Source organism: Nerophis ophidion, linkage group LG11 (genome assembly GCF_033978795.1).
Source record: "Nerophis ophidion isolate RoL-2023_Sa linkage group LG11, RoL_Noph_v1.0, whole genome shotgun sequence".
Lineage (NCBI taxonomy): Eukaryota > Metazoa > Chordata > Actinopteri > Syngnathiformes > Syngnathidae > Nerophis > Nerophis ophidion.
Window position 1 is genome coordinate 18,200,708 of NC_084621.1, and position 18,703 is coordinate 18,219,410.

At 42.3% G+C, this 18,703-nt stretch overlaps 1 protein-coding gene across 2 annotated transcripts; it reads right to left on the reverse strand.

Moving 5' to 3' along the window:
- Positions 1 to 309: 309 nt before the first annotated feature.
- On the reverse strand, positions 310 to 17,138 carry khdc4 (KH domain containing 4, pre-mRNA splicing factor). 2 transcript variants are annotated; one of them, XM_061915226.1, is made up of 15 exons: positions 16,997 to 17,138; positions 16,251 to 16,515; positions 14,608 to 14,736; positions 14,462 to 14,541; positions 14,335 to 14,387; positions 14,084 to 14,262; positions 10,138 to 10,349; positions 10,017 to 10,077; positions 9,873 to 9,933; positions 7,333 to 7,577; positions 6,244 to 6,375; positions 4,413 to 4,522; positions 3,022 to 3,117; positions 1,166 to 1,254; positions 310 to 731 (listed from the first exon to the last, which is right to left on the reverse strand). In XM_061915226.1, the coding sequence occupies exons 1-15, from the start codon at positions 17,023 to 17,025 to the stop codon at positions 511 to 513; spliced, it is 1,962 nt and encodes a 653-aa protein (XP_061771210.1). In that variant the 5' UTR covers positions 17,026 to 17,138; the 3' UTR covers positions 310 to 510. The 2 variants fall into 2 exon arrangements, with proteins under 2 accessions (XP_061771210.1, XP_061771212.1); XM_061915228.1 differs by lacking the exon at positions 3,022 to 3,117 and having other exon boundaries at positions 16,997 to 17,040.
- Between the last annotated feature and the right edge of the window lie 1,565 nt (positions 17,139 to 18,703).

Sequence of the window (18,703 nt, forward strand, 5' to 3'; positions counted from 1 at the left end):
CGCTTTGTAGTCTGTAAAATACGGTAATAGTCTCCTAAAATTTTGTGAGTGCATCTTATATACCTGCAGCTGAGGCCAGCGTTCAACATATTTTCTTTACGTCCTATTTTTACAGATAGTTCAAAAAATATATAAATGTTTAAAAACAACATTTTATCATTTTAGCACACACAAAATAAACACTGTGTTTTGGAGAAGGCTGTTTTAAAAAAAAGCCAATGCGATTTATTTCATAAAAGCACAAATCAAATAGTCCTTTGACAATACAATCTTTGGAAAAAAAAAAAAAAGGAAAGCGGATCGTGGAAGTTGAATGTCGGCACATTTTTATTGTTAATAGCAAGACATTATAGTCCCAGTTTTTGTCCGACCAAAATAAAAGCGGCATTGCTCACGTGATGGTTTGGACAGCCTGGCTTGAAGTCTTTAAACTATACAGCTGTACAGAAGGAAGGAACGTGGCTTACTTGGAGTTAAACAAAGCAAACGCTGACGGGGAACGTCCCGTTTCTAGGGCGCCATCCAGAAGGGCATGGACGGCTGCTGGGGAGGCGCTTTAGCCCGCGGGGTCGCCGAGCAGCGGTAGCCTTGGATCCAGTCTAAGGAGGTAGAGGGGCACGGTCCAGGGTTACCTGGCCCTGGCGCCTTGGCGCCGGAGTGCTCGTCTTCTTCGTCGGAGGAGTCGCCCGCGTACGCCACCAGTCCCATCTTTATTCTCTTCCCTGCCGGCTCTGCTCGAGAAAAAGCACATTTGGACAAAGAGAGAGAAGCGGCAGACAGAATGGCAGCGGCATTTGATTGGAAAAAAAAAAAAAAAAAGCAGGATTAGTTCAGATAATTCAAACAACGTTTGCAACACCAGCCGTCCGAGAACGCCGGCGTGGGTTAAGGGCCGTCCGATTGGAGCGTCGCGGGACGGGGCGTGTCCAGCACCGGGCCCAGAGGAACATGGAAGAGAGGAAAAACACAGAAAAAAGAGAGAAAAAACACAAAAACAGGAGAGAGTCTCGTTAGTGAGGGTGCAGACTGATGATGTCATCAGAACGGGACAAAAGGACTGATAAAAAGAGGCTCCACTTTCTAGTCACCGCGGCAGAACCCTGCAAGAGTGGTGAGAAGCACGGCTCTGGAACTCTTAAACTAGCACAAGACAGCGTGCACTTACCCACGGGGCCTTGCGGCGCCCTCCTCTCCTCCAGCGGGGCTCGCGCCACGTTGACGGGCAGCAGCGGCGGCGGTGGCATTAGCTGCCGGCTGCAGAGAAAAGGAACACGGCCTTAATCCTCAGCCGGAACTGCTTGCTCGGGTCTAACCGTCTTGAGAGTGATCTTTTAAAAAGGTGCACCTGCTGCCAACGCTACCTTCTTTCACCCACGCCAATATTTGTCTTCTAAGTTTGAAATGAGTGAACAATCGTAGTTATGAGAAGCACAAACGTATTTATTATTAACCGACTGGTATGGACTTATGCTTTTTGTTAAGTTGAAGTGGGGTGGTCATTTCTTTGTTTGGCCACAATAATTCATGGACTTAAGCTCATGACACATGATGCGGACACGATTGTTCTTGAAAACTTTCTAATGCGTAACAAGTATGATTACTTGATACGTGTTTATATTGACAAATATCACCTTTTATTGTTCACAGATTATTATCCAGGTCTACCTTGTGTGCTAAGCTGTTGTGTAGCTGCTAACTCCTAGTAGCCTTTAGACTGCCCATATCGTACATGATATCAACACAAGTAAACATTCATGAAGAATGCTTGTATCGCACAAGATATCACAACACAAGTAAAACCACTCTGCAGGACTGCTTGTATCGCACATGATATCACACAAGTAAACATGCTGCAGGACCGCTAGTATCGCACATGATATCACAACCCAAGTAAACACTCTGCAGGATTGCTTGTATAGCACATATCACAACAAGTAAAAAAACTCTGCAGGACCACTATTATCGCACATGATATCACAACACAAGTAAACACTCTGCAGGACTGCTTGTATTGCACATGATATCACAACAAGTAAAACACTCTGCAGGACTGCTTGCCTACCATATGATATCACACAAGTAAACATTCTGCAGCACTGCTTGTATCGCACATATTACACACAAATAAAGAGGCTGCAGCACTGCTTTTATCGCACATGATATCACAACACAAGTAAAAACACTCTGCAGGACATCTTGTATCACACATGACAACACCAGTAGACACTCTGCAGGACTGCTTGTATCGCACATGATATCACAACACAAGTAAAGACACTCTGCAGGACTGCTTGTATCGCACATGATATCACAACACAAGTAAAGACACTCTGCAGGACTGCTTGTATCGCACATGATATCACACACCAATAAACACGCTGCAGAACCGCTTGTATCGCTCATGATATCACAGAAGTAAACTTGCTGCAAGCCCGCTTGTATTGCCCGATATCACACACACACACACACACAAGTAAACACATTGCAGAACTGCTTGACTCGCACATGATATCACAACACAAGTAAAAAAACACTCTGCAGGACTGCTTGTATAATACATGATATCACACGAGTAAACATGCTGCAGGCCCACTTGTATCGCACATGATATCCCGCTGCAGAACCGCTTGTCTCGCACATGATATCCCAACACAAGTAAAAACACTCTGCAGGACTGCTTGCCTCGCACATGGTATCACACACACCAGTAAACACGCTGCAGAACCGCTTGTATCGCACATATCACACAGCAGTAAACACGCTGCAGCACTGCTTGTAGCGCACATATCACACACAAGTAAACAGACTGCTGGACTGCTTGTATCGCACATATCACAAACAGGTAGACATGCTGCAGGCCTGCTTGTATCGCACATGATATCACAACAAGTAAAAACACTGTGCAGGCCTGCTTGTATCGCATATGATATCAGTCATTTGACATACATGCCTAAAGTATCAGTTTTCTTGCTGACAAGTGGGCCTAACCGTGTTGAAAGTGATCTTTTAAAAAAGGTGTACCTGCTGGACTTCCATTCATTCAAATCGGCCTCTTTCAAGCTGCACAATCGCTGATGGCAGGTCTGTAAACAGCTCAGTAGATTTGACGGTGAAAACCTGAAAGTGACCGTCAAATCATCAGTTGTGCCATTTTGTCCTGTTTACAGCAATGTGCTGTAAACACAGGAAACGTAGAATTTACGGTAAAAAAGAAGCAGCCCAGTCACCAGAATTGTTACGGCTAAACAACAGTGTGACACTTTTCCAATTTATAGTCCATGTTTTGTTATTTTCATCGTAAAATATAACTTTTTTTCTCATTTTTACAGGCTAACTAAACTAAAAGGTTAGGATAGACTTTTATTCATCCCACAGTGGGAAATCACATGCAGTAACAGAAGTAAAGGGTCTCCGGGTATAGTTGACCAACTTGTCAGATTATGTCCACTACCTCCTACTATCCAGGTGAGAGGCATGACTTATCACCTAGAATGAACTTTCCCCAACTCAGAGGCCATGCAACAGCTCAATATGTCTGTATAGCATTAACCTCTTAAGGCCCAAGCTGTTTGTTTACATGATTTTTTTTATGTCTCTTTGGGATTATTGGACCCTAATTAGAATAAAAACTAAGAATCATCTTTTGATATGATGTACTTAGTCCATAAGTACACACACATTTACTTCATGTTTAGTGACATGCTAGTTCTTATTTTTACACAAACTCCACTGTATGTTACACTCTTCTGACACCACCAGATGGCTGTATGAGTGTCCACATAAGCGGCCATAAGACCCCAATTCAGCAGTGTACACCATTTTGGAAACAGGAGCTAAAAAGGTGCTGTCCACACGTGGCCACTAAGCCATTAGAGGTTTTAAAGCTGGTTAGCTCTCTGTCATCACGGCGCCGCTAAAAGTAGTTCCTTGGTGTTAGCGCTTATAATAACAATATCACTAATATTTGTTAATATTCAGAGCATTGTTTGCACTTTTTGGATGTCTTTTTAAAAAGGACTTGATGAGTACTCTTGTCAGCGGTATTGTTAGCCACCTCTTACTGGCCATATTTTATGACTGAGAATGCATTAAAATAGGAAAACATCTTGTCTTGATAGACAACATTCCCTTTTTCCAAAAAGTGCAGTTTCCCTTCAGAAAGTACGGTAATAGAGTTCATAGTAAAAGGTTTCAAATGTACTATAACATATAAAAGTCGGGGATGAAGGATGTGTTTCAAAAAACAACATGGATGGGGAGTTATTTTGTTGTCATTGGCATATTGTAAAAAGGAAATGATTCTTTATGAGCTCTATTACAAAATGACTAGCATCTGTAACAAAGCTCAAGATAGAACCTCCTTCCGAGTCCCGTCACAGTGTTTCAATAGTTAGCAACAGAACTTTCAGTACCTGTCCCTCTCACTCAGCGGGCCGGAGGAACTCGATGGTGGGGGTCCTGTTGTCTCTGGGCCGCCCGCTGAGAAGCCTGCACCTAAATTAGTCATATGAATGGGTCCATGCTATGAGCAGAAAAACACACAGGTGGCATTAGCAGACGTCCTCTACTCTGCTAACTTACTTACTTTAGTGGCCACATCACAGCTACACATTGTTGTCATGTGTGACCCACCTTTTCTCAGGTCACCATTGCAGCCTTGAGCAGAACATTAACGCACAGGAAGTAACAGCTAATGCACAGGAAGTTAGGACTAACTCACAGGAAGTAACCGCTAACTCACAAGAAGTAAGATAAAGCTAGCACACGGGAATTTAGAGCTAACTGACAAGAGAAAAGATACATCTAATGCACAAGAAGTAAGATGCATCTAACGCACAGGAAGTCACAGCTAACGCACAGGAAGTCACAGCTAACACACAGGAAGTCACAGCTAACGCACAAGAAGTCACAACTAACGCACAAGAAGTCACAACTAACGCACAGGAAGTCATAACTAACGTACAGGAAGTCACAACTAACACACAAGAAGTCACGACTAACGCACAGGAAGTAAGATACATCTAAAGCACGGAAAGTTACAGCTTACGTACAGGAAGTAAGATGCATATAACGCACAGAAAGTCACAACTAACGCGCAGGAAGTCACAACTAACGCACAAGAAGTAAGATGCATCTAACGCATGGAAAGTTATAGCTTATGCACAGGAAGTAAGATGCATCTAACGCACAGGAAGTCACAACTAACGAGCGGGAAGTAAGATGCATCTAACGCACAGGAAGTCACAACTAACGCACGGGAAGTAAGATGCATCTAACGCATAGGAAGTCACAGCTAACGCATAAGAAGTAAGATACGGAAATAAGATGCGTCTATCGCACAGGAAGTCACAGTTAACGTGCAGGAAGTCACAGCTAACGCGCAGGAAGTCACAGCTAACGCACAGGAAGTAAGATGCATTTAACGCACGGAAAGTTACAGCTTATGCACAGGAAGTAAGATGCATCTAACGCACAGGAAGTCACAACTAACGCGCGGGAAGTAAGATGCATCTAACACAGAGGAAGTCACAACAAACGCACGGGAAGTAAGATGCATCTAACGCACAGGAAGTCATAGCTAACCCATAAGAAGTAAGATACGGAAATAAGATGCGTCTAACGCACAGGAAGTCACAGCTAACACACAAGAAGTCACAGCTAACGCACAAGAAGTCACAGCTAACGCGCAGGAAGTCACAGCTAACGCGCAGGAAGTCACAGCTAACGCGCAGGAAGTCACAGCTAACGCGCAGGAAGTCACAGCTAACGCGCAGGAAGTCACAGCTAACGCGCAGGAAGTCACAGCTAACGCGCAGGAAGTCACAGCTAACGCGCAGGGAGTCACAGCTAACACGCAGGGAGTCACAGCTAACGCGCAGGGAGTCACAGCTAACGCGCAGGGAGTCACAGCTAACGCGCAGGAAGTCACAGCTAACGCGCAGGAAGTCACAGCTAACGCGCAGGAAGTCACAGCTAACGCGCAGGAAGTCACAGCTAACGCGCAGGAGGTCACAGCTAACGCGCAGGAAGTCACAGCTAACGCGCAGGGAGTCACAGCTAACGCGCAGGGAGTCACAGCTAACGCGCAGGGAGTCGCAGCTAACGCACAGGAAGTCGCAACTGACGCACAGGAAGTCACAACTAACGCACAGGATGTCACAACTAACGCACAGGAAGTGAGCGATACGGCAGAAGAAGACAACGATTTCAAGGTGCGATCCTAAGAGTCCACCTGTCGCTCACCTGATATCCGAGCAGACCACTGTCACACTCATCCGGCACTTCCTCCGTGAAGCGTCTTTTCTGTGGCAGATTGGCCGAAATGGTGGGGGGCGGAGCTTTGGGCAGCGGAAAGGACACGAGAGGTGGAAGTGTCTGCGCACAGAGAAGCCAACAGTTAGCAGAGTGAGCGTATCATTTAGTGTCAGCACTTTTATTGTGAAGGTTCGAAGTGGTTTTACTTGACGTATACAACGTGTGACGGTGAGAAGAAGCTTGTTCTTTATGACTGCTTCTTCTAATGTCTTCATGACTTTATTGTACACGTCCTTCAAATGTTGGAGCTCATGTCATTGTTAGTTTACTTAGTTAGCAAAATACCTCAAAATGTTACTGGTAGATTTGAAGTAACAAATCTGAGGCATACGCTTGTAGCATTAGATGGGAAAAAAAGTTAGCAAGTGTCAAGTACCATGTTATATGACTGAATTACCTTGTGTAGAATTGTGCTATCTAAATAAACTTGCCCCGCGGCAGCAAATGTCATTTCAAAGTTTAGCATGTTAAGGTATCTTGTGTCACCTATTAAATTATAAGACTGATTGTACAGCGGCAAGATTGGCTTAAAAAGTTAGCATGCTAATGCTACTATGTTTACATATTTATACACAAAGATACCAGTATTTGGAGTCAAAAAGGCAGTAAAAACCAGCGCTACAGTCTGCTAAGCTGCGCTGCGGTACTCCCACGGCCACGCCCCTTTTCTCTCCTCAGAGTGCTGGTCGCAGACAGCACATCTCTGCATACATGAACTTGTGAAAGCCTTCATTTTTTTGCCGCAAATTCCAGTTTTTGTCCTTCTTTCCTGTGTGGGGTCATTAAAGGAGCGCCACAAGTTTCATGTTCCATCATTCAATGGAGAAACGCCACAAAGCTGGATTGACTTGAAAATATAGATCCGAGTAAACTGACAAATAGTCGATTATTACACAAGTAAAGAAGAGCAGGCAGCAGCTCACACATTCTCATACTTTTTGTAGCGTCCAGGAATAAATTTCAGTCAGGACTGGTTGTATTTATCTCTACTATAAAGCTCATAATGGTCATTTCTACCTGCGCCACTGGACCTGGAGCAGGAACGGGGGGCGGACCAACTGGCGGTGCGATATTTAGAGGCGGTCTCGACGGGTACTGAGGGAGAACACCCTCGGGTGGCACAGGATGCATGGGAGGGGGAACCGAGAAGGGAGGGGGTGGCGGCTGGGCCATAGGAAGTGGGAAGCCCGGCTGGAACCCTGCTGGGGGGTAGAAGGCGGGCTGCGGGGGCATCCCGTTCACCACTGGGGGCGGAGCAAAGCCTGGAAGGAGAGCAGGACAAGTTGAGAGGCGACAGCTGGTACAAAATAGCAGTGATGTGTGCCTGAACACTTTGAGAGAAGAAAAGGAACGTTTATGGGGAAAAGGAGGAAAATTGAAAGGGGGAAAGTAAAATGGAGGGGGGAAAAAGGAGGAAAATTGATATGCAAAAGCAAAAATCAAGAAAATTGAAGTAAAAAAAGCAAAATTGAGGGAAAAATTGGACTCTTGAACACATCATATTTAAATTATCCCCTCAACTCCCCCAAAATGGGTTAACTCGCTGGAATAAAAAAGACAATATAACATACATCCATAAACGTGGACGCGTGTGAAAAAGTACAATATATATATCTGTAAAGTAATCTTTTTATTTATTTATATATATATTTATTTTATATTTATATATTATTTATATATATTTATTTAATTATATATGCACCTTATTGCTTTTTTTATCCTGCACTACTATGAGCTTATGTATCGAAATTTCGTTCTTATCTGTGTTGTGAGGTTCAAACTTGAATGACAATGAAAAGGAAGTCTAAGCCCAGGTCTAAGAAAATTTAAGGGGAAAAAGAGGAAAGTTGAGGCGAGAAAAAAGCAACAAAGTGGGAAAAAAAAGGAAAATTTAGGACAAAAAAGGAAAATGGAGGGGAAAAAGAAGGTAATTGAGGGGGGGAGAGGAAAATTCATTGGAAAATTGAGAAAAGTAAAATTAAGGGGAAAAAAATTAAAATTGAGCGGGGAAAATAGTTAAATTTATAAAACAAAAGAAAGAATTAAGAAAATTTAAGTAAAAAAAGAAGAATTGAGGGAAAAGAAAATATAAGGGAAAATTGAAAAGGAAAAAGAGGAAAGTTGAGGCGGGTAAAAAGTAAAATTGAGTGTGTAAAAAAATAAGAGGAAACATTTGGACACAAAAGGAAAATGGAGGGGATGAAAAGAGGGCAATTGAGAGGGGGAGAGAGAAAAATTAATTGGAAAAGGGATGAAAATTAAGGGGTGAGACTGACATTTATTATTTATATATTATTTACAGATAAACACTGACATTAATCATTTATATATTATTTACAGATAAACACTGACATTTATTATTGATATATTTACAGATAAACACTGACATTTATATATCGTTATTTACAGATGAAATGGACCAAAAGGTATTATTTACTGACTTTTTATGGACAATTAAGTACATTTTCTTTTATAATGATAACGTTTTGTATAGTGCTGCGAATCTTTGGGTGTCCCACGATTCGATTCAGTATCGATTCTTGGGGTCACGATTCAATTTAAAATCGAAATTTTTTTCAATTCAACACGATTCTCGATTCAATAACTATTTTTTTCCCGATTTAAAAGGATTCTCTATTCAATCAATACATAGGATTTCAGCAGGATCTACCCCAGTCTGCTGACATGCAAGCAGAGTAGTAGATTTTTGTAAAAAGCTTTTAAAATTGTAAAGGACAATGTTTTATCAACTGATTGCAATAATGTAAATTTGTTTTAACTATTAAACGAACCAAAAATATGACTTATTTTATCTTTGTGAAAAGACTGCACGGAGTGTGTTGTCAAGCTTATGAGATGCGATGCAAGTGTAAGCCACTGTGACACTATTGTTCTTTTTTTTTTATATAAATTTCTAATGATGATGTCAATGATGGATTTTTAATCACTGCTATGCTGAAATTATAACTAATATTGATACTGTTGTTGATAATATTCATTTTTGTTTCACTACTTTTGGTTTGTTCTTTGTCGTGTTTGTGTCTCCTCTCAATTGCTCTGTGTGTTGCTGGGTCAGGTGTGGTTTTGGAATTGGATTGCATTGCTGTGTATTGTTTTGCTGGATTGATAAAAATAAAAATAATTTTAAAAAATTAAAATTAAAAAAATAAATTAATCGATTTTTTAAAAATGAAAATCGATTCTGAATCGCACAACGTGCGAATCGCGATTCAAATTCGAATCGATTTTTTCCCACACCCCTAGTTAATTTTTTTGTGTTTTATTTTCGTACAAGTTAGTAAAATAAATCTGACCTAATATCGATTTTCAAATGAATCGCTATTCTTATTCATAATAATTCTTAATCGATTTTAAGAAATTATAATAAAAGTCTATTTTTCCCTCCCCCAATTCCAAATAGAATTGTGTGCTGCCCAAGGATTCACAGCCTTACAGACTTTTACAAGATATATAGTTCTAGGACGTTACAGGTCCTGAACTTTTGGTGGAAAAAAAAAGGCCTGCGGACACAACCAAGTCACTCAGAACGTACGTACCTTGTTGAGATGGCATCACTGAGCTCATTTGAGTCAGGAAGCGAGAGTAGTCAGTGTGGACCTAATGAGAGCAAACACAGCCTTGTATCGGTCCAATGAACTGTTCGATCAATGAGTGGAATTTTTCACCGAAGCAGGACTTACAGTTTGAAGCAGGTTCTGACAAAGAGTTTTTGCTGCTGCAAGACCTTCTGGTTTGGGGTGACTGTGGAGGTGAAGGGAAGATGGGATGAGAGAAGACACCTGGGAGAGGTGCAACACCTACCTGATGTAAATGTACATGGGCTCAAAGGCCTCCCGTCCAGACGTAGGCTCCAGACAACCCGAGCCTTTTCCCCTGAGGAAGACTTTGGCCCCCGTTTCAGCCTGGATGTGCTGCAGGTAGGAGCAGCCGGGACCCTCCACACGCTCTTTGACCACAAAGCCCGGGATGGCGTGCTCCAGGCCCACAAAGATTTTATCTTGAACGTAATGCATCTGCAACAAAAGGAGACAAGGACAGTGATGCATCCTATGCAAAGTATATAAAGTACACTACCATATTTTCTTGAATTACAGCCGGGGCGCTAATTAATTTAAAACCTCTTCTCACTGTGTTTACCAAAGGCTAGCATCCGCTAGTTATTTCAAAACCTCTTCTCACTCTGGCGCTTACCAAAGGCATGCGGTAAATTTTGGCCTGTGCTTATAAATTTAAGTGTGATGTAAGGATACCATCATGAAATGCACATTTATTAAAAAAAAAAACGTAATTATGGTCTTACCTTTACTTATAAATGAAGCACATTCGCAGCTACTTCTGATCAAAAGCATCGATAACTTGTTTATAGAAGTCTTCCTTATCTTTCTTCAGTTTTAAAAGTCTCTCTGTCTCGATGGAGATCTTCCTTTTTTACCTCCTGCTATGATTGAAAGTCCATCCATCCATCCATTTTCTACCGCTTATTCCCTTTCGGGGTCGCGGGGGGCGCTGTCGCCTATCTCAGCTACAATCGGGCGGAAGGCAGGGTACACCCTGGACAAGTCGCCACCTCATCACAGGGCCAACACAGATAGACAGACAACATTCACACTCACATTCACACACTAGGGCCAATTTAGTGTTGCCAATCAACCTATCCCCAGGTGCATGTCTTTGGAAGTGGGAGGAAGCCGGAGTACCCGGAGGGAACCCACGCATTCACGGGGAGAACATGCAAACTCCACACAGAAAGATCCAGAGCCTGGATTTGAACCCAGGACTGCAGGAACTTCGTATTGTGAGGCAGACGCACTAACCCCTCTGCCACCGTGAAGCCCTGATTGATTGAAAGTCCAGTTTAGAAAAATGTTTCATTTTAGATATGTAATCCTCCTTGTTAAAAGTGCAAGCGAGAGGAAAAAACAATCGCTGTTCACTCTTGCTGCTTGTTGTCACTTCTTCTGCAGCCGAGTAGTCGCAAGAAGGATCACTAGCGCCCTCTACCACCAGAGGGCGGGAGTCATTTATTGACTCATATTTGACACACGCAGCTACGGTGTATTAATAAAACTTAGCTGCTTACTGTTCTTTTTAGCATATTCAATAGCTTGGACCTTAAATCTTACTGAATCGCTCTTAATCTTCTTCCCTTTATGGGATTTCAAATTATTGAAATCAGCCTCCTCCATTTTGAAAATTAACGCAGGTGAAGTGTCACTCGTGACGTGACGAGTTTTACCCGGCGGAAATTCTAGGCATATGCTTATTATTTTGCGAAACGAGTTTGACCCGGCAAAAATTATAGACATGCGCTAATAAAAATAATATTTTGCGAAACGAGTTTGACCCGGCAGTAATTCTAGGCAGGCGAATACTATATACCCGGCGGCAATTTAAGGAAATATGGTATATCATTTTGAATGTGTCATTTGTTTTTGTTTAAATAAAACTTTGTTAAAAGATTGCAGTATAAGTCATTTTCATACACATTGACATAAGTCACTGATGATAACAATAATGGAATGAAAATTGCATGGCGTTTTATATATTCCTATATACACAACTTTACTACAAGTTAGGCCACACACTATATTCATTGACATTTGATTATTTGTGTATCATATACTTGTATGTCCATCCATCCATCCATCCATCCATCTTCTTCCGCTTATCCGAGGTCGGGTCGCGGGGGCAGCAGCCTAAGCAGGGAAGCCCAGACTTCCCTCTCCCCAGCCACTTCGTCTGGCTCTTCCCGGGGGATCCCGAGGCGTTCCCAGGCCAGCCGGGATGTATGTATATATATATACTTGTATGTATGTATATATAAATAAGCATGCTTTGGAGCCCCTGCCTTGAAATAAAATAATGTTTGCCTTGGTGCCCTTCCAACTTGCCCAAAAATATGAGCCCTCATTTAAGGCAAGACTTGCCTTGACCTTAAAAAGCTTAAATTCGAGGCCTGTAAGTGGACATGCTGTTTGTTGTTTTGTTTCACAATATTTTGCAAAACCAACTTTTCTTACGTTCTGGTACCTGCTGATGTGTATTCGGGATCTGTATAAGTCCTGAAAGTTTTCATGCATTCACCTTTATAGTAGGTAAGCTCCTTCTTTTTCTCTATCTTCTTGTTATGGGACATTCATCCACCACTGTTGCAATTTTTAGTATAAACTAGCTTAATGTTTCTAACTTGTATCTGTAAGTAGACTCGCTATGGAAGCACTAAAACATACCGGTGTAGTGAGTTTACATTATTCACCCACAGAACTGTAGTTATCAGAGTTCCGGTTGGACGGTTTTTCAGGGGACACATTTCGGGCGTTGTTGTTGCACTAGTGAGCCCCGGATGAGGAGATGCTGCTCCGTTATTGATTTAAGTAAAGTGTGAGTGTCATATTAATTTCCCATTGGGGATTATTAAAAAGTATCCCGTCCTTGCACGCTACAACAAAAATGACGGGGAGCAGACGCTGTCAAAGTGGAGGCCCATAAAGAAGAGACCGGCCACAAAACGGCGCATACTGAAGCGACTTGAAGATGGTGTGTAAAACATCATCTATGCAACATTTTGAGCAAAGAACCACCATTACATGTTATGTAGACCGCAAGGAAGTATTTTACATTTAGAAAAAAATTATAATATAACCCCTTTAATGCGCCTTTAGTGAGAAATTAGACCTGAATAGACCTGCTCATCAGCAGTGCGCCTTATAGTCCTGTGCGCCCTATGGTCCGGAAAATACTGTAACCATAGTCAGACGTACTGTGCTTCAACGTACAGTATTATGGTTTGTGTATAAGGACCCCAAAACTGCACCTATTAGCAGACATATTGTCTGTTTTGTAAAATTATGCAAAACCAACATTTCTTACTTTCAGGTACCTGCTGATGTGTATTTGGGATCTGCATAAGTCCTGAAAGTTTGCCTGCGTCCACCATTGTAGTGGATAAGCTCCTTTTTCCTCGCTCTTCTTGTTATGGGAAATTCATCATCTACTGTTGCCATTTTTAATGTAAAGTAGCTTAATATTGTAACTTACATCAGTCAGTAAACTCGCTATGGAAGCACTAAAACATACCGGTATAGTGAGATTATATTATTCACCCAAGGAACTTTAGTTATTAGAGAGTGCCGATCGGACAGGTTTACACGGGACACATTTCTGACCTTGTTGTTGCACTAGTGTGCCACGAAAGAGGAGATGCTCCGTTATTGATTGAAGTAAAGTGTGAATGTCATTAAAAAAGTTAGCTCCATCTTTTGACACTTCTTACACTCCCGTCCTTGCACGCTACACCGCTACAACAAAGATGACGGGGAGAAGACGCTGTCGAATTGGAGCCAAGTAAATAAGACCGCCCACAAAACGGAGCATCCTGAAAAGACTGTCAGAAAGCGACTTCAAGATGGTCTGTAAAACATTATATGTGCAACATTTTGAGCAAGGAGCCACCATTACATGTTATGTAGACCACAAGGAAGTCTTTTATATTTAGAAAAAAAATTATAATATAACCCCTTTAGTGTAAAAATAGACCTGAATAGACCTGCTCATTAGCAGTGCGCCTTATAATTCGGCGTCCCTTATAGTCCGGAAAATGTGGTAACCATAGTCAGACGTACTGTGCTTTAACGTACAGTATTCTTATGGCCACAGGTATCTGAGCAATCTCGGGGATGCCTGAGTGGTGCGACGTAAAGGTGTTAGGTGTGACAAGCTGTGAGCATCATTTCGCGGGATCACTTACCCCGGTCTGGAAGTGAGGTTTGTCAGGGGTCGTCGGGGGTAGCGAGGGTTTGGGGGGTTGCAGGTAGACTGTGATTGAGGGAACGCTGGGCGCGGGAAAGGGTGAGGATGCCGACGACGTGGCGGTTGCCGCTTTCACGACCTTGTTGGTGATGATCTCCTTGATTTTGTCGACGGCGCCTGCAAAGGGCAGCCAAGGAAAGGTGTCAATCAGCCGTTACCGTGACGCCACATGCGGTGTAGAACACTGACGGTCCACGATGTCCCTCGTCAGTCCCTGGACGTGCAGATACAAAGGCCGATCTCTGCGGGCGTGACAAAGGAAAACCCGGTCAGCGTGAAAAGCGAGCCAAGCAGGCGAAATGAGACAACTTGTCACCCTTGGGAGGCTTTGCTGCGTTCCTCTGGAGTCATGTAGCGCCCTCTGGTGGATACGGCTGCGCCGCTCACTTTGCTGACCTGTCAACACATGCCAATGTATTAGCGCTGTTGTTCCAGTTGCACTCGTCCCGCGTCCACGCTCACCTCGTCCTGCATCTGTCCTCGCGTTAATAGATTGCGGCACGTGATGGGGACGTCGTTGATCTCCACTTCTGCCACCACCAGGTCATCTCTGGGCTTTGCTGGAACCAGGGGCTTCCCGGAGGCCAGTGCCTGGCAGGGATCAGTGTTTCACATGCACTCGTCAGTCACGGCCACTCCTTTTTTACATGTAGGATAGCTTCTGTCTTCTTGTCTCTCATAATGATTGTGAACGAGAGGCAAAATTGTTGGCAATAACGCACTCTGTGTGTTTTTACGCATTGAAATCAGAAAGGACGTGCATTTCCGGAAGTCCAGATTTTATTTTATTTTTTTAACTTTGTGCTTTCTACAGGTCAAAACTAATGTTTTTTGTTTTTTTTATCAATTATTGCTTTCTGCCAATTTCTTTATTTTGTTTATATTTTCAGGGTCAAATTTCCGTCCCCATTTACTGCGTTTTTATTGGTTGACTTCAAAGTAAGGAACTTTCCGCTACAATTTCTTAAATTTTGATTTGCTTCAGTTTGCACTGAGACAATTTTAGCACGAGGGGCTGTCAAAAGAAAGACTTGATGGTGAACACTAAGATGAGTCTTTTTGACTTCATCCTGTGCCATGTCTCCAGTAAATGACTTGCAGTGTCGGCGTCAGAAAGGACGCGCAATTCCAGAAGCCCGCACATCCTCTGGAAGCTGATTTTTTTTTTTTTAACTGCCCGGAAGGCTTTTTTTTTTTTTAAATGATTTTGCTCGATTATCGTTTTCCGCCGGTGTTTTGTTTAGTTTATATTTGCCAGATCAAATTTCCGTCCCGTTTATTGCCTTTTTTTTGGTCGTAAATTTTGATTAGTCTAAAGTTTTATACATGATAAATACTGCGTGTGGACAATGCTGAAGAAACAAGTCCATGTCAGAAAAGCAACACATTTAGCTGAACTGCAGCATTTTCGTGGTCAAAAATGTAAGCAGAAGCTTGTGGATGGCTACCAAAAGCGCATTATTGCAGTGAAACTTGCCAAGGGACATGTGGGCAAATATTAACATTGCTGTATGTATACTTTTGATTGCTCACATTTTCAGTAGAGCCATAATAAATTCATAAAAGAAGCAAACTTCATGAATGTTTTTTGTGAGCAAAAAGTATGTGCTCCAATCACTACATCACAAAAAAATAAGAAGTTGTAGAAATGATTGGAAACTCAAGACAGCCATGACATCATGTTCTTTACAAGTGTATCTACACTTGGAGCCCTGCAACCCGTGACGTCACGCGCACATCGTCTGCTACTTCCGGTACAGGCAAGGCTTTTTATTAGCGACCAAAAGTTGCGGACTTTAGCGTCGATGTTCTCTACTAAATCCTTTCAGCAAAAGTATGGCAATATCGCGAAATTATCAAGTATGACACATAGAATTGACCTGCTATCCGCGTTTAAATAAGAACATCTCATTTCAGTAGGCCTTTAAGATTTCATCATTGATATATAAACTACCAGACTGCATGGTCGGTAGTGTTAGGTTTCAGAAGACCTTTAACAAGTGTATGTAAACTTTTGACCACGACTGTACATGCATTATTTTTCACGTATTAGCAATGATTTTCATTGACAATTTGCTAGAGCCCAGGCCTAGATAAAAAAGTACCTTGTCGACGAACCCGGGCGTGCCTATTTGAGACGGCTTGAGTTTGCCCTTGGCGACCAGCATGGCGTTGATCTTGGCGGCCACGGCGGAGGCGGCGTCCAGGGCGCCGGTGGGTGCAGAGTCGGTGGGCGCCGAGCTCAGCATGGCGTTAAGCTTGGTGGCCGCGGCCGTGGCGGCGTCCAGACCCCCGGTGTGTGCCGACCCGGACGCGGGGGCCCCTCCTCCGGGACATGGACCTGGCTGGTCCCACTTGCTGCTGCGGCGACTGGCAAGTGAAGTGAAGTATATTTATATAGCGCTTTTTCTCTAGTGACTCAAAGCACTTTACATAGTGAAAGCCAATATCTAATATACACTTAAACCAGTGTGGGTGGCACTGGGAGGAGGTGGGTAAAGTGTCTTGCCCAAGGACACAACGGCAGTGGCTAGGATGGCAGAAGCGGGGATCGAACCTGCAACCCTCAAGTTGCTGGCACGACCGCTCTATCAACCTAGCCATACCGCCCCAAGACAGGCAGTTTGTTCACAACGGCGTTCAACAACAAGGAGGATATTTTGCAACAATGACAAACACTTTTTCACGGCGGTGTTGAACAACAATAACAATAATAACAACAAAACTATGCAGCGATGTGTAGCTTATGAACACAAGCTAACATGCTAACACCCAGGACTTCGGCCAAACTGAACACACACGGCGGTCATTAGGTTGATGAATAACAATAACTCCCTGACAAAACACTCACCCGCCGTTTTGACTTCCACCCAATGACATATATGTCCTTTAAAACGTTGAAAATCTGTCTTGTTTGTAGCGCGCTGGACGACACTGGCGCTTGCTAACCGGCTAATGCTAACCGACACGCGGGCTTCCGTCTTCTTCTTCTTCTTCATTTATAGTAATAATAATATATTTTATTTGTAAAAACACTTTATATTCAGCAAAAAACTTCAAAGTGGTACAGTGTTATTAAAAAAAACATAATAATAATAAAAAAAAAAAAAGATAATTAAAAATACATTTATGGGGGGTCGCAGCCAACGTCACATGTGCACACCGCCACCTACTGTATTGGAGTGTGAATCCTCAGGGTGAGTACTTAAAGGCCTACTGAAACCCAGCACTACCCACCACGCAGTCTGATAGTTTATTTATAAATGATGAAATATTAACATTGCAACACATGCCAATATGGCCGGTTTAGTTTACTAAATTACAATTTTAAATTTCCCGCAGAGTTTCCTGTTGAAAACGTCACGGAAGGATGACGCGTATGAGTACACGTCTTTGTGACGTTATTGGTTAAAGGGGACATATTAGCCCTACAAAAACTTTAATAAAACAAAAAATATATATTTTTATATTTTTTTATTTTTTTTTTCTCCCTCATCTTTTTCCATTTTTCATACATTTTTGAAAAAGCTCCAGAGAGCCACTAGGGCGGCGCTAAACAGCCGCATGCGGGTTGCCGCCCCCCCAGGTGTATACATATCAAATATGTATTTATACAAAACCACACATTACAAAAGATGGGGGGAAACAAATCTCAAAGTGCTACAAAGTATAAAAAATGGTAAAAAAAAATAAAAATAGAAAGTTAAAATATAAAATAGACAATTAAAATATAAATAAAAACATGAAAAACGCTAGATAAATACTCGATAAAACATATAAACATATATGAAATAGAAATAAAAACATGAAAAACACTAAATAAAAAAATATGAAAATAGATTAAATAGAAATAAAACCACGAAAAACCCTAGATAAACACTATATCAAACATATATAAAGTAGAAATAAAACCATGAACACACTGGATAAACACTAGATAAAACATAGAAACAAAGATAAAATCCAAATAAAAACATGAAAAAACACCAGATAAAACATAGATAAAATAGAAATAAAACATGAAAAACACTAGATAAACAATAGATAAAACATAGAAACAGATAAAATAGAAATAAAAGCATGAACAGACTGGATAAACACTAGATAAAACGTAGAAAAATAAAAAATAAATTACATGAAAAACACTAGATAAACACTAGATAAAACAACCCCCCACTCCTGTATTATGTATATATGTATGTATGTGTTATGAATGTGTGGAGAGGCGGAGCCGGCGAACGGGCAGCGGGGCAGGGGACGCTGGAGCCCAGCCCAAGATGGCGGCACGGAGGCGGAGAATGCTGCCGAGCGGAGAGGCGGGGCGTGCCGGGAGTGATGCTACAAGCGAGATCAGGTGCATGGCTCGCACACCGGGACACAATCAATGAATCTCCTCTGTAGCAGCGGAAGAGGGTGAGAGAGAAGGAGGAGGAGAGTCTGCAGCAGCGACTGAAGAGCAAGAGCGACAAAGAGCAGACGAGGACGACGACGACAGCGGCTGAAAAGCGGACCGTGAGCGAGTAGTGGAGAGGAGGAGCTGAAAAGTGACCCGACCTGA